General features: G+C 34.7%; 1 protein-coding gene across 2 annotated transcripts in view; it reads right to left on the bottom strand.

Annotated features, from left to right (window-relative positions):
• The window catches only part of TTC28 (tetratricopeptide repeat domain 28), a 611,103-nt gene that overhangs the window by 566,475 nt on the left and 27,502 nt on the right, over positions 1-17,126 (bottom strand). For both annotated transcript variants that reach the window (XM_074321572.2, XM_074321573.2), the window contains exon 2: positions 11,492-11,770. In XM_074321572.2, coding sequence (XP_074177673.2) covers positions 11,492-11,770 — 279 coding nt within the window. The remainder of the gene's footprint in view (positions 1-11,491; positions 11,771-17,126) is intronic.

Genomic DNA, 17,126 nt, shown 5'->3' with positions numbered 1-17,126 from the left:
AGAATCTAAAACACAAAATAAATGAATAAAACAAACAAACTCAAATAGAGAACATTTTGATGGTTACCAGATGGGAGGCAGTTGAGGGATGGGTGAAAAAGGGAAAGAGATTAAGAAGTACAAATTGGTAGTTACAAAATAGTCATAGGTATGTTATGTATAGCATAAAGAATAAAGTCAATAATATTGTAATAACTATGTATGGTGTCAGATGGGTAATGGATTTATAGGGCTGATCACTCATAAGTTCTATAAATGTCTAATCACTATGTTGTACACCTGAAACTAATATAATACTGTATGTCAACTGTAATTGAAAAATAAAAAATTATTTTTAAAAATTAAAATAAAAAATTTATGTAACCAGAAAACAGTAAGACAATTTTTAAAAATTATGTGTGTCCATGTACAATTCATAGGTTAACCCAAAACACCTGAAACATAGATTCAAAGGCATATAAATAATAAACCTGTCATAAAATCATGTGTTTAAGACATAAGAAATACTGCTCTATATTAATAACAAGAAGACATTTATTTCCAAAGATAAACTGGTAATAGCATTTGTTATGGTAATAAATCTATAATATTAAAAGAATAACGAGCTAGATGGATTTTCCTCATGGTAGAATAAAGAGTTTCACTTAAATTTAAGGGAAGTGTCACATTCTTGTACATGAAAAATCCCCTTTCCTGATTATCCTTCCAACTGTCTACAAAAAGATTCTGAGCAACTGAATTCTCACCTATTCTTGTTTTTAAAACAAGAATAAAATTATGCAAAAGAAACACATAAGGAAGATAGTCAACTTTATTGTAAACATTTATTGTGAATTTAGTATTTGCCATATAACTTTGATTTTAATGTCATGAGTCAGAGATGTTAAGATAATTTGGAGTCAGGTAAATAGCGGGTCTAATCCTGATTTTTTTTCTTACTCTTTGACTCTGTGCAAACTACTTAATCTCCCTGAACCTCACTTTATTTATAAAATAGAGAAAAAGCACCATTTATGAGATGTGATCAAACAATACGGCGAATGTTTAAATAACAACACGGAGCACTATCATAATGGAGAATGAAACCATTTGTCCATTTCATGTTAATGCATTGTTCCTGATCCATGATTTATGGCACACTTTAAAACATACCTTCTCTCAACGATAGCTCACACCCGACTGCACTGAACAAGTTGAAACTTGTCACCCACTGTTACTAAGGTTTGACATACCGCTTCCTTTTCTAAAGATCCCTGCCTTTCCATTGCATGGCACTCAGCAGCAGCATTCACCGTATTATCACAACTGGAAAGGCTCATGTCACACATCATTTCTCGTACGGAAATTTCTGCCAAATAAAAACATTATGGGGGGTGACCAGTTGGCTCAGTTGGTTAGAGTGCAGTGCCCATAACACCAAGGTCGCCGGTTCAATTCCTACATGGGGCAGTGAGCTGCACCCTCCACAACTAGACTGAAACAATGACTTGACTTGGAGCTGAGCTGCGCCCTCCACCAGATTGAAAATGATGACTTGACTTGGAGCTGATGGGTCCTGGAAAAACACACTGTTCCCTAATATTCCCCAATAAAAATTTTAAAAAATAATAAAAGTGAACTGCTTTGGCTATATCTTGCCAGAACCCCATAAAGACCCTACTTTCTGTTAAAAATAAAAACATTACGGTGTGTCCTCATCCACCTTATTCACTGAATCTGGCACTGTGCGACTTCTGGCTCTTCCCCAAAGTCAAAATGACCATGAATGGTAAACATTTTGAATTGATTCAGGACATCAAGGCAGCCACGACAGTGCAACTAAAGATACTACCGAAAGAGGACTTCCATAACTGCTTCAGAAAATGGCAAGAACGATGGGATAAGTGTGTTCAAAGCGAGGGGGAGTATTTTGAGTGGGATTAATGGCAATGTGTCTTACTCTATTTTTTATTTTAAATATTCACCATGTTTTTATCACACCTTGTATAACAGATAATTGTTATGACGATCAGTGAGAGACTCTCAGTTATAAAGTTCAGTGAGTCTTAATTTATACCATTACTCCAGGCTAAGTTAGCACCATCATTGATCTGCCTGCTTCTGCTTTAGCCCTTCTTCTTTCCATTTCCCTAACAGTGGTATTTAATATTTTACTACAAATAAAATTATGGAGAAGCACTTCCAAAATGGCAGAGTACGGACCTCCAAAACTCTGCTCTTCCATAAAAGCAATGAGAACGCAAGCAAAACTTGTCAAAATCAACTTTTTCAGAATTGTAGAAGTTAACCAACAACTTGCAGCAACACAAGAAGTGTTTCTTCAAGAGAAACAGCTGAATTTCAAAGAACAGCAAATTTGTGGAGTTTTACCTTATACTATTTTTATCCCCTTTCCCTAGCTCTGTGGTAGACTTGAAAACCAGCAGCCTTTCAAGCACAATACCTGCGAAAAACAGAAATTTAGTTAGTCAATGGAAAGGTTAGAATGGTTTGGAGTTCCCCAAAACACCCCATCCCCAGAAAATAACCACTATTTGACCTGTCTGGCAGCTCCCTAAGAAAGCTCCATTCACAGGACTTATTTCACCTGACTCAGATATAGCTCAGTGAAAACAGCCCTCTCCCCAGTGTGTCAACAAAATCAGTGGCAATTGCTTAACATCACAGCAGCTTGAAGCAGTGACACAAATTGGATAAATAAGAGGCTAAAGAAAAACTTAAAAGAAAAATCTGGAGAGTTAGATGTTCATACGGGGCTTTGGAAAACTCCAAAATATTCTTGGAAACCTAGGAATGTGCAGTCTTTGCACATGCCCAAGAAAGACCTGAGAATGTCTTAGTCTCACCTCTGGCTGAAATTGCAGTTCTACATAAGCATAATGTGAAGACTAAGACAGAGTCGTAAATTGCCATTGTAGAAGATAGGGCTCAACACACACAAGAAACTCTTCAACAAAGGCTGGGAGACATTTAAGGAATCTCTGTGTAATCAATAGCTGACCACTAGACTAAACAAACAGAGACTTCAATGGCTACACATGACAAAGAATATAGACTTTAAAAAATTAGTCCAGGAAAGTCACTAACTCACAAAAGGCAACAGCAACAAATAGCAGCAACAACAAACCCTTGGGGGCGGGGCAAACTGATTTTCAAATTGCCACACTGTATTACTTAAAATATCCAGTTTTCAACAACAAAAAATATGAGGAGAAATACAAATAAACAGGTAAGTATGGCCCACACCCTGCAAAAAAAAGCAGGCAATAAAAATTATCCATAAGGAAATCCAGTCGTTGGACTTACTAGACAAAAAATTTAAATCAGCTATTATAAAAATGTTCAAAGTAGTAAACAAAACCATGTCTAAAAAAATAAAGTGTGAGCATAATGTCTCACCAAAAAGAGAATTTGTATGATTTAAAAGACAATGGTGGGGCGGCCGGATGGCTCAGTTGGTTAGAGGATTGCTGGTTCAATTCCCACATGGGCCAGTGAGCTGCGCCCTCCATAACTAGGTTGAATACAACAGCTGCTGCTGAACTGCCTGCTGGTGGGCAGCTGGATGGCTCAGTAGGTTAGAGCGGGAGCTCTTAACAACAAGGTTGCCAGTTCAATTCCCACCCCCTGCAACTAAAGATTGAAAATGGCGACTGGACTTGGAGCTGAGCTGCACCCTCCACAACTAGATTGAAGGACAGCGATTTGGTTTGGAGCTGATGGGACTTGGAAAGACACACTGTTCCCCAATACTCCCCAATAAAAAATTTTTTAAAACAAGACAATGGCATAAGGCAATAATTATAAGACTATGCTGATGAGCTTATAATGCATAAAGATACACTTTTTACAACAATATCACAACAGAAGAAGAGAATGGAGCCATATTGGAGCAAAGTTTTTGTATCCTGTTGAAATTAAACATATGTAAATTCAAACTGTATTGTTTTAAATTAAAATTTTAATTATAATCCCTACGGCAACCACCAAGAAAATAACTAAAAATATATACAGTAAAAGAAACAAGGCAATTTAAATGGCACATTAGGAAATATTTATTTAACATAAAAAAGAAAGTACTGAAGAAGAGAAGAACAGAAAAAGACATATAAAAAACAAAGACATACAGAAAAAACATATAGAAAACAAATAACAAAAAGGCAGGTATAAATCCTACCTTATCAGCAGTTACATTAAATATAAATGGATCAGACACTACAATCAAAGGGCAGGGATTGGCATAATGGATTTCTTTTTAGAAACCATTATGTAACTCTACACTCACCTTAGTTTCAAGGACACAAATAAATTGAAAGGAAAAGTATGGGAAAAAGATATGCCATGCAAGCAGTAACCAAAAGAGAGGTGGAGTGGCTATATTAATATCAGACAAAATAGATTTTAAGACAAAAATTGTTGCTAGAGACAAAGAAGGATATTTGTAATAATCTTTCAGAAAAACATAATAATCATAAAAATATAAGCACTCAACAACAAAGCCTCCAAAATACATGAAGCAAAAACTGACAAAATTGAAGAGAAAAACAGAAAATTCAATAATAATAGTTCAAGACTTCAATAGTCAACTTTCGGTAATGAACAGTACCATCAATCATACCAATAGAAAACACTTGAACAACATTATAAACTAACTAAATCTAATAGACATCTACAGAATACCCCACCCAACAACAGCAGAATACACATTTTTCACAAGGGCACATGGAATATTCTTGAAGACAGATGATGTATTAGACCATAAAGGAAGCCTCCGTAAATTAAAAAGGACTGATACAATACAAAGTATGTTCTCTAAACACAATGGAATGAAATTTGAAATCAATAACAGAAGAAAATTTGAAAAGTCACAAATATGTGGAAATTAAACATATTAATAACCTTTAACCAGATTGACCATAAATTAAACATGTCACCCCTCTAGTTAAAATATTCCAGTGAAATCCCATCAGTCTTTGAATAAAATATTACCTCCTTACAATGGTTTAAAATGCCTTACATGACCGGCTCCTGACTAACTTCACAACCTCATCCCCTGCCATCTCCTTTTCATTTACTCACTCACCGTGCTCCACTGGCCTCCAAGCTATTTTCTTTAACTAGCCAAATTCAAACTAGCTGTTAACTCTGCCTGGAATGCACTTTGCTTAGATCTTCACATTTGGTTCTTTCAGGTCTCACTTGAATCATCTCCTCCCATAAACTCTTCCATAACTCTGTCATTCCCTTTTCTCAGTACCCTCCTTCCCCTCAGTCTGTTTTAAATTGTCTTCAGAGCACTTATCACTTTCAAACATTTCCATATGTAATTATTATTTTATTTATTTTCTGCTTCTCCTCACTAGAATGTTAGTTGTAACTTTATTCCACCTTGTACATGGCTAGGTCACTAAAGTTTACAACAGAGCCTAGAACATAGAAATGCTCAATAAATAAACTCATTTCTTGTTGAAGAAATGAACTGAAATTATAAGAAGTACATATACCCAAAAAGTGTATAATGTATAATGAATACACACTATTCAGATAATCTATAAAAATGCAGCTTTAAAACATTATTTTGTGTATTTCTGTTATTAAGCCCCAATGCATTTAAAACACTTTGTTTGCTTGTAATGACAAGTAAAGGGCAAATAAATCACAACTCAGACTCTGGTTTATATTATAGGAAACTGAAACTGAATAGTCTCAACATCACATGGACATATCAGTGTTAAAATCTAAAAGAGAATTCTGAACTCTTAGATTTCTTAATTGATAGGCTCCTTTGTCCAGGGAAGTAGAATACCATACTGATTAAAGAAAAATTCTTTAGAATCAGACAGACCTGGGTTAAAGTACAACTCTCTCAGTTACTAGCTAGATGTGCTGGCAAGCTCTAAGTATAAATGTTCTCTTTTTTGAAGTTGTAATAATAATATCTACCCCATAAGATTGAGTATAAAATTGATATGACAAATGAAAGGATTCAGACAATCCTTCCATAAATAAGCATTCAATAAGAGCTATTCTGTTTTGTTACTATTATAATATAGGTAAACCAAAAGGAAACAGGTAGCCAAGATACCTTTTTTAACATTTTTCTTACATATAACTGTCATCAGGTATAATACCTGACAAATAAGGTACAAGACTCTGTCATTAAGTATTATACATGATGACAGGATTCTGTCATCAGGAATAAACAATAAATGAGAATATAGGAGGAGCTTTAAATCCATGAAGAGACAGAAGGTGTTTATGGTGCGCTTTAAAATTAATATGAAAGTCCCACTGTGAAATGTTCCCTTTAATAGTGTTACACCATATGAAAATTTACCATTCCTCTGGGTTTCTCTTCCTATGGTACTCTTGAAGAATTGAACTATTTCTAAAACTCATAATTCACACTAAAATGATAGTAAATACTTCACAACTGAATTGTCTGAAAAGATTTGATTCAAGGAAATTTCAGAACAGAAAAAGATAGAGGGTAAAAACTCAAATTAAAATAGAAACAACTAAAAAGGGATATGTTCTAAAACTGATAGTACATGAATATATACCATACAGTACATATTATCTGACAAAGAATACTGAGGTAAATTACAAGGATGGCCGCAAATTCTTACCTTCCTTTACATGCCTTTGGATAATCCCCTCCTATAGTAGTTCTGAGCTTGGCCATGTGACTTGCTCTGGCCAAAGGGACAACAGCAAATGTTGTATAAACAGACTCAAAAAATGCTTGTGCATTAGTGCTTCCATTCTTTTACAGTTTTTGGAATCCTACAAGTGCCATGTGAAGCAGCCCAGGAAACCTGCTGGATGATAAAAGACACATGGCCCAGTTGCTGCTGTTCCCCTAGCCAACAGCATACCAACTGTCAGATGTGTGAGTGAGACTGCCTTAGATGATCCCACCACCCCTCAAACTTCTAGTTGACCTCAAGCACATGAGCAAACCCAGCAGAAATCAGTTGGGTCAACCCAGACCGGAAGAACTACCCAGCTGACACACAGAATCTTGAGCTAAATAAATGGTTGTTATTTTAAGCCACTAAGTTTTGAAGTGATTTGTTACAGAACAAAAGCTAGCAGATACAAGTACTGATCAACAATACATTCCTTTCGCTTTTTTTCTAAATCATGGAGAAGAGGTAGAATATTAAAACAATGAAAAAAAGTCAATATGCTAACTTTAAAAAATAATTCATTAAATATTGTTACCAGAGAAGACAGCAGAACTACGCTGACCTATAATAAATGCTTAATAGATATTTATTGAATTGAAATAAATGATGTATAGCCACATATAAAAGAACAACAGGATCTGGTAAGTTATTCAAAAGATTATATATATTATCTACGTGGTAAAAAAAAAACAAAAAACCCAACAGCAACAATTCTTCCTCTTCTCTCTGCAACACATATATCTTAATGGAGTATTTTATCCATTTTGGTGTACTTTTTAAAAACAATCAGCAGAAATTGGAAGGATTCAGAAGATTACTAAGATTATTATAAGGGGAAGAAAATTGCTCAAAAAGAATTGGGTAGGTTAACTAAACACTACATGTATATAAATACAGAACAACTACTAACTTCATGATTATCATCATCATTGACCATCATGTATTAAGTAACCTGTGAAAAGCTCAGTGCTGAGTGCCTAACATTATTTTATTTAATCCTCAATACAACCCTTCAAGGTTTGTGATGTTAACTCAGTTTACAAATGGGAAAACTAAGGCTTATAGAAGTGAAGTAACATGTAGGGGCGGGGCGGAAATCTAGGTCCAACTCCAAAGAACCAGCAGCCCTCGCTTCATACGTATATTATTTTAATATACATGGATTTCAGTTACCAGAAATTAAATAACACCAGTTCCCTAATAATACAATTCAAATCTCAGTTACCACAGTATATTAACCTTGAGTAAACACACAAAATACAAACTCCACTGCTAGCTCTTTGGTCCACAATCACTTCGTAACTAAGAAGTACATCATGACTAGTATCAGCCATATCACTTGTTTCAAAGTATGTTGGTGATTGGTCACTGCACATCTGTTACCCAGCTCATACACAAACAGCAAAGAGGTAGGTGAGTTGCCTCCTTATTTCCCAGTGATGTCCTTTCTTTCATTCTTGATATTGTTAATTTGTGTCTTCTCTCTTTTGTCTCATTAGTCTACCTAGAGGTTTAATTCTTTATTTCTTTCCAGACAATCAACTGTTAGTTTCATTGATTTTCAGTACTGTACATTTTCTCTTTCATCAACTTCTACTTTTTATTATTTCCTTCTTTCTAATTATTTTATATTAAATTTGCTTTCCTCATTTCTTAAGATGGGAATTTAGGTCATTTATTTTAAACATTTCTTCTCTTTTTAATATAAGCATTAAAGCTAAAATGTTCTCTCCTAGCACCACTTTTGCTGCATCCCACAGATTTTGACATGATATATTTTCATTATCATTCAGTTCAGAACATTTTGTAGTTTTTCTTGTGAGTACTTCTTTGATCCATGGATTATTTAGAAGTTTGCTGCTTGATTCCCTAATAAAAATAAAACTTAAGTTAAAATGCAAAGACAGAGAATAGCAAAAATAACCTAGAAAAAGAACAACAAAGTTGGAAGACTCACAATATCTGATGTTGAGACTTCAAATAGAGCTACGGTAATTAAGACAAGCATAAGAATAGACAGATCAATAGAACAAAACAGAGTCCAGTAATAGCCCCATACTTTTATGATCAAAGATAATTCAATGGGGGAAAGAATAGTCTTTTCAACTAATGTTACAGAGGTCGCTGGTTCAATTCCCACATGGGCCAGTGAGCTATGCCCTCTACAGCTAAGATTGTGAACAACGGCTCTCCCTGGAGCTGGGAGGCCATGATCAGCCAGAGGTCGGTGTGGGCTGCCATGAGCTGCTGCGGGCTGCTGTGCTGCCATGGGCTACCGTGTGCTGCCATGAGTGGCTGGCAGCCAGCAAGAGCTGCCGTGAGCTGCTGTGAGCAGCCAGCTGATGACCAGCAACTGACTGCCTCGGCCGGGAGGGAGCACAAGGTTCATAATACCAGCATGGGCCAGGGGAGCTGTGTCCTACACAACTAGACTGAGAAACAACGGTTTGAACTGAAGTGGGGGTGGGGGGGAGAAGTGGAAGAAGGGGAAAAACAAAAACCATGGTTATCTATATGAAAAAATAAATAAATAAACCTGACCCCTTACCTCATATGTCATATCCCAAAATTAACTCAAAATGAATAATAGACCCAAAGGTAAAAACTATGAAAATTCTAGAAGAAAATATTAAAACTTTATAACCTTGAGTAAGACAAATATTTCTTAAACAGGACACACAAAAAATGAACATAAACAGACAACAGCTAAGAGGCAGTTGGAAATAAGTATCATAATTTAGTAATCGGACTGGGCTTATTGTTTTGGGGAACTCTCATAGTGCTTTGTTCATACCTCTTTTGCAGCCCACATCACACCAAAATCATTCTTTCATTCAGACAAAGTATACATGAATAAAAGACTCTCCATCCAATCTCTGGAACCCTTGAATCTTTATATATAGAGAGAAACTGGAAGGTATGTTTTCCCACATCAAAATACACAACAATAACACTTCAGAGAAAGATTTCAGAAAGGCAAAAGGATTATAATGAAAAAGTCAGTTAGAAAAGTCAAAATTAAAGGAAAAAATTGATGAAGTTTCACCACACATATCTTTATGACAAGAAAGTATACGTGAACCTTCTTTTACATAATCAGTATACTCCTAGAAAAATAAGTATAAAATCAAGTTTTTATAAAATGAAACTTTTTTATGTAGTGGAAACTTCTTTATAGATTAATTATATTATGAATCATTTTGTATAGGAAGACCCTTTCGTGACTTCAATAATAAACCCTAATTTATATTTTATATAATTCTAAATGTTCTTAAGTTAGCTGCTTAAAATCAAATATGGAGCTGAATAGTAATGCAAATTGTAAATATACAATAACTTCACTTATAAGGGAAAAAAATCAGAGACTAAAACTTGATAAAAATTATCCTAAAAGGTTAATTTTTCATCTATAATCACAGAAGTTCACCTTTTTCAGCTTTATGTGTGTGTGTAAAAATCACAAGAGGTTGACCAAAAAAAGTACAAATGACATTTAAAAACTGAAAAAGATAAAAGTTTAAAGATGTTCACAAATATATGAAGAGTACAAATGGATCCAAAAAGGAGATACTTAATTTGAAAATTAGGCTCTCTATATTTATCAGGCTCTTTGCATCAACCATACGCCTTTAAAAAAAAGAAAAGAAAAAAAGACACATGCCAAGCCATGCTAGAATAATTTACTAATTTGAACCTTTTTAAGAAAAAAATCAATCATAGTTATCCTATACCAAACACCTACTATGTATAAGTAACAAACTATTTAACTCTTAAATAACCTTATAAGGTAAGTATTATTATACCATTTATCTTAACCCCAAGAGGTCCAAGAGATTTACTCAAAGCCATATTGTCATTAATAGAAGAGAAAAAATTTGAACCTAGGTCTGTCCTTTGAAAACAGCATTCTAACTCCCAAATGTTGTCATATAACAATTTTTTAAAAATATTTTGTTTCATTTATAATAATTATAGTTATAAAAGAAATCCTTTAGGGAATTACAGAATACTAAACAATTCTTGAGGTAACAGCAATACTGGAAATTCCACTGAATGAGGCCAAAAATAGCTACCAGAGTTGAAGTATAAAGTAATATGACTGTGACATATTATTAAACAGTAAGAATCTTTTTAAATCTCTAAGAAATATCCATTAACATTTGTTAACTCAACAGAAAGCCAAGAATAGGATCAAATGGTTTTGCATTCAATAAAAAATACCTCAAACACTTCAGTCACATCTTAAGAAACTGTTTCTAAAATACACTGGGGATTAGGCAGTGAATAGACACACTGAAAATAAAGTATACGAGTATACAAAACAAAGATAACTCAATCCTCAAATTATTCAAGGGAATACAGATAATTACAATGACTTATTAGAAAAAACGCTTCTCTGATTAAATACCATTCTGAAAAGAGATATTGACAGGGAATAAAATTAGTTATTTTAAACTGAAGGAAAGAAACATGATCATCATACTCTATCTAAAACATCTGTGCAAAAAAAAAATCCAATATCTATCTAAGTAATTAGAATGTGTCCTATCAAGAACCTGAGTGAAAAAAATTCAAATCTCAAACATACAGGAAAAGAATTAAACTTGGACATGCAAAGCCTGTTTCCAAAGCATAAAAAACGGAAGCGATTCACTAGTGTACCTGCTCAATGAAGCCATTCTACATTTTGCCAAAGTACAGACTATTAAAATATTAGTAACTGCACTGAGTCAATAAAATGTTACATTAAAATAAGAAATCAGCACAAAAGATTCTAAGAAAGTAAATGAAATTTCTACCTTAGGCCATTTGGGATTGAGAAGTCGAGCTTTGATTGCATCATCCAGTGCCTTGTCATACTGCTGGATTTTCATATATGCTGCAGATCTATTGCTGTATAAGATGCAATTCTGAGGGTCAACAGCCAGGGCTTCATTGTACAGAACAATAGCTGTGTGGAAATCTCCATCATGACAGGCCTGGTTACTTTGACGAACTTTCTCAACAAATTCAGCTTTGCTCAGCACTGGCCCATCAGGACTTCTCTGGCCAATAGTCTTAGCACCAAAGAGAGGAATCTACAAACAGAGAAAATTTATGAGACAAAGTATGGATAATCCAGAGGGGTTCCTTGTCTGAATTTCAAGAGAACACAAACATTGTTCATGGTCTACTTTACATGATAGTTAACTTTTGTGCCCTGTGATAAAAGTGAACTGGCATCTCAAAATACTTAACCATAGAGCTGGGAGGACTATGGGGTGAAGCTGGGCCCCTTGTTAACTCTCTAGTCCTGACTTCCTGTTAAAACTTTGTGGTAAGTTCCAGGGGAAGGATGCTAATAATAGAATAGCCATCTTGGAATCGGGGCTTTTTGCTTCTTCATGTGGGCAGCCGGTCAGGAGTGTGCATTCGCACACTCCTGGGACGACCCTGTTTCTTTTTTCTTTTCCCAAATAAACCGTTCTTTTGGTGGATTTTCTGCAGAGTTATTTTTTGCCAGTCAATACCTGAAAGACAATAAACTTTCCGGGAAGCAGCCAACATAATGGCTTGAGTGCCTATGTATACGAGTATATGTATGTGTGTGTTTATATGTATATACATATAGTTATAAACTTACATATTTATATTTACATATGCATACATTTTTTATTGAATTAATGAATAAATGCAAAAGGGTACTCAAGCTTTTCCTTGACAATTTAAAGTTATACTAAGAGAAGGACTAAAATACAAATCTATATGGATAATATGATCTCAACTATGTTAAGATGATGGAACTTAAGAGAATAATGAAAGGAACAAGATCAAAATATATTAACTAGGCTAAGTTACTTTTGAATATAAGACTGTAGATTGTTTTTATTTTCTTAAAATTTTTTCTTATCTAAAAATTAGGCAATGAGCATATGTAAGTTTTAACACTTTGTAAGCGGGCATTTTCCCGCCAAATCGCGTCGTAACACGGGGCTTTTTTGACATTTTCTCGCCAAAATTAGACTTTCCGTAAAATATTCATATCTTTCGATCTATTTGATATTTTTCTATGAAACTTTCAGTGTTTTAGTTTAAAAAGAGGTCTCTATTTATTTACTTTGCAAAATTTTTGCCGGTTCCAACTAGAGGCGATATGACAAGTTTACCGTTTCCCGCAAAAAATGTGTTAAAAATAAACAATAAATTTTAATGTACCAATGAATCTTTTCAGATTGGCAAATTTGGGGCTATAATTTGGCACCTATCATGGAATTTCAAATACAAACACCAATTTTTGGAGATCACCGAAAAGAAAAAAAGAAACTACCAGAAATTATGTCTTAGCAATTTAAGACCTGTTTTGATGTTGATTTTTCCAAATCACTAAGTTTTCTATGACTTTATAGCAGTGACCTTAAAACTAAAGGGAGGGGAGGGACGGGGGCGGACGGTTGGCTCAGTTGGTTAGAGCGCGAGCTCTGGGCAACGGGGCTGACGGTTCAATTCCCACATGGGCCAGCCAGCTGCACCCTCCGAACTAAAATGAGGTCAATGAGCTGCCGCTGAGCTCCTGGGTGGCCAGATGGCTCAGTTGGTTGGAGCGTGGGCTCTCAACCACAAGGCTGCCAGTTCGACTCCTGCAAGGGATGGTGGGCTGCGCCCCCTGCAACTAACAACAGCAACTGGACCTGGAGCTGAGCTGCGCCGTCCACAACTAAGATTGAAAGAACAACAACTTGACTTGGAAAAGTCCTGAAGTACACACTGTTCCCCCAGTGAAGTCCTGTTCCCCTTCCCCAATAAAAAGCTCAGTAAAAATCTTAAAAAAAAAACAAAAAAAAACTAAAGGGAGAGAATCAGTCAAACATTATTATTCTCTTTTTTGTTTTTTATTGGGGAATATTGGGGAACAGTATGTTTCTCCAGGGCCCACCAATCAGCTCCAAGTCGTTGTCCTTCAATCTAGTTGTGGAGGGCGCAGCTCAGCGCCAAGTCCAGTCACCGTTTTCAATCTTTAGTTGCAGGGGGCACAGCCCACCATCCCATGTGGGAATTGAAGAGGAAACCTTATTGTTGAGAAGCTGCGCTCTAACCAACTGAGCCATCCAGCCGCCCCTCTGGAAGCTCAGAGGCAGCTTGTTGTCTTAAATCTGGTTGTGGAGGGCACAGCTCACTGGCCCATGTGGGAATCGAACTGGCAACCCTGTCGTTCAGAGCCCGCACTCTAACCAACTGAGCCATCAGGCCATCCTTTATTCATTTGTAAAACAGGAAAATTATGAACTGCAATAGAGTCCCAAGGGAAGAAACTTAAGACAGCAGTATCAAGAAAGACAGTCTGCAATTCAAAGCAGGCTTGCCCTAAGTGAAACTAAAACAAGAGTGTAATTTCCTTCCCTAATGTCTTCCTTTAAAACTCAGTCCAGTCCCTCCATTAAAAAAAGGACAGATCTACCGTGTTTCCCCAAAAATAAGACCTAGCCAATTAGCTCTAATGCATCTGATATTATATTATATTATATTATATTATATTATATTATATTATATTATATTACACCGGGTCTTATAGTAAAATAAGACCAGGTCTTATATTATTTTTTGCTCCAAAAGACACAATTAGAGCTGACTGTCCGGCTAGGTCTTATTTTCAGGGAAACAGTAATACGTAACACACAAAGAGTACTTTTGTACTCTTGGTACAAAAGTAAAAGACTGGAGGAATCTGCATTACATTAAAAAGAACAAAGTCCACAGAGAGGAGGAAGAAAGGCAGAGTTAATTTCCCACATTGGCAACCACTATTTTTCCTCTGTTTACAGGGATATCATGTCCTAGATTTCTTGAAACATTAAAATATCCTAAAAGTTTCAAATATCAGTGTCCACGTTTATCCCTCAACTCCCTCATGTTGGAAGTGGCTAACCAATAATGTATTCTGGTTGGTTGTTGTTGTTTTCAGATTATGATCATGAAGCATATTGCTTGAAAGTGAATGGACTATGTAACATTAACCAACAAAAAATATTTCCCGGAACAGTCTTGGTTTTTAATTATTTTATCCATATCATCAAACCAATGTGTAAGACACTGACAATGTATAAGACTAATTTCATTTTGGAAAATACAGTCATCGTGACAATAATTAAGGGTAGTACTAGCCATAAATTATAGAAACAAATTCTACATTTAAAAATTCAGGAATACAACATAAAAATAGCAATAACAGCCTTTAAAAGTAAAATGGTTAGGTTCCTATATGGCCCAAAGTGAAAAAGACATGATCCTACTACTACAGCATTCCCTACTTCTCAGAGTAATAATTTTGGTTCAATGCCAACACAGAAAAGAATCAAATTAAGAAAAAAAGCATTCTATTATCTCCATCTATAGTAACATAAACTAACATTTCCCATAATATTTTCTATAGAACCCCTAGGTCCTTGGGATTCTGGGATGAACAAAGTTAAATAAGTTTCTTCTCTAGTGGAAGATCTCTCAGAGCTTTTATTGTACACATTGTGAATGTGAGAGGGGAGATACCTACATTATGAGATCAAAGGACTTTTTGGTAGAGTACATAACTAGACCAGAAATTGCTTGAAACACTGATGTAAAAACTATCAAATAAGGCCTCCGAGAGCACAGAAAAACACTGCGCAAAAGTTAGTGCTAGTGCAGAAAGACTATAACTACTAGAGAACTCCAACACCATCATCACCACCAAGTGTCCACAAATTTAAGAGAAACATGCACTCTAGCAAGTGTACACAGAAGCTTCTAACTTGTCAAAATATGCCTGTGTCTACTCAGCTGGTTACAATACGGTCCATAGGAGGCTAAGAAATAGTAATTTTTGTGTATGGTTAAAAAAGGAATATAATTTCCCTAGTCCTTCTCTACTCTCTTTGTAGTTGATAAACTTGGAATAACAGAGAAAACACTTTTGCACGTATTTCTCAGTTTACACCTATAGTACTTAGAACAACTGGCCATATTACATTCAGAGATTATTAGAGTGAACAGTACTACCTAAGGAGATAAAGACAAATTTCTGAATGACTCATTTAATTAAACTATTATATTCTTTCTTCCCTCAAATATTTCATATATGTACAGTTTATAGTTTTCAACATATATTAACATTGTTGATATTCTCCTCTGACCCTATGACAAACATCTCAAAAGGGTAGAGGGAGTGTCAATCACATATGGACCAAACAAACTCAGAATATTCAGCCAAATATAATTACTAGAAATTCAGCCACATATAATTACATAGTTCCGGCCTTGTTATAAAATTTGGTTATTCAAATGATTTGGAAAAATACTTATCATCTATTACATAAAAAAATTATAGGTAAACCAAAGAATTAAATGTTTAAAATAAAATTACAAAATTACTATAATGAAACAGAATCCTTAGCATATAAACTGAGGAAGGCCTTTCTAAATACAACACAAAACCTAAAAACATAATGGAAAGACTTATAAATTTGACAATATAAATATTTTAAATATCTGTATAAAAATAGATTTAAAAAAGCAAAAAGATGAGTAACAAATCAGTAAAATAAACTATTTGTAACATGATAAGAGGCTAATTTTATTACGTATATAAAAATATCCTGCAAATCAATAAGAAAAAAAACAATCCAATGGAAAAAATGAACAAAGAATATACACAGACAGATCACAAGAAAGGAAATCCATATGGCTTTTAAGCATATTTTTAAAATGTGTGACTTCAGTTATATTAAAATAAAATTAAACCTCAAGATCTCATTTTTCACTTCCCGTACTAATAAAACTTATCGGTACACTTTAACGGTAAGGCAATAAAAACAGTTACACTCATACATTGTTGCTGAGAGTGCAAACTGATAGAATTTCTTGATAGAACAATTTAGGGATATCTATAAAAATGTAAAAGGTATGTATCTTTTGAAATCTAGAAATGTTTTCCACTCCTGGCAATTTATGTACAGATACATTTACCTATGTAAACGAAGTCACACATACAAGGATACTCATAACAGTATCATATGTATTAGCATGAGGTTAGAAATAACCTAAATGTTAGACAACAGAAAATATATAAATTAGTTTTAACAGATCCATATAATTGATACTACAAATCTAGCCAAAAGAATGAGTCAGCGTAGCATTTGAGATCTTGCTCCCCAGCATACGTCATCAGTTTGACTCAAATAAACTCATAAAAATTCTCTAAAAAAAAGAAAAAGAATGGGGGAGATTTTGCATAGCGATATGGAAAAAGAAAAAAAATCAAGACACAGAACAAATATGTACAATACATTATCTTCAATGAAAACGGGGGAAGGAAATAATGCATACATGTACATACACTTAACATGCTTAAGTATACAAGGTATGATCAAACAATATGGTGAATGCTTCAATAAAAAAAAATTTATTCCAGTAAAAGATACATTG

The sequence above is a fragment of the Rhinolophus sinicus genome, chromosome 9, assembly GCF_057876585.1.
Source record: "Rhinolophus sinicus isolate RSI-liver-muscle chromosome 9, RSI-T2T, whole genome shotgun sequence".
NCBI classification, from domain to species: domain Eukaryota; kingdom Metazoa; phylum Chordata; class Mammalia; order Chiroptera; family Rhinolophidae; genus Rhinolophus; species Rhinolophus sinicus.
This window is presented reverse-complemented; position numbering and strand designations above follow the sequence as displayed.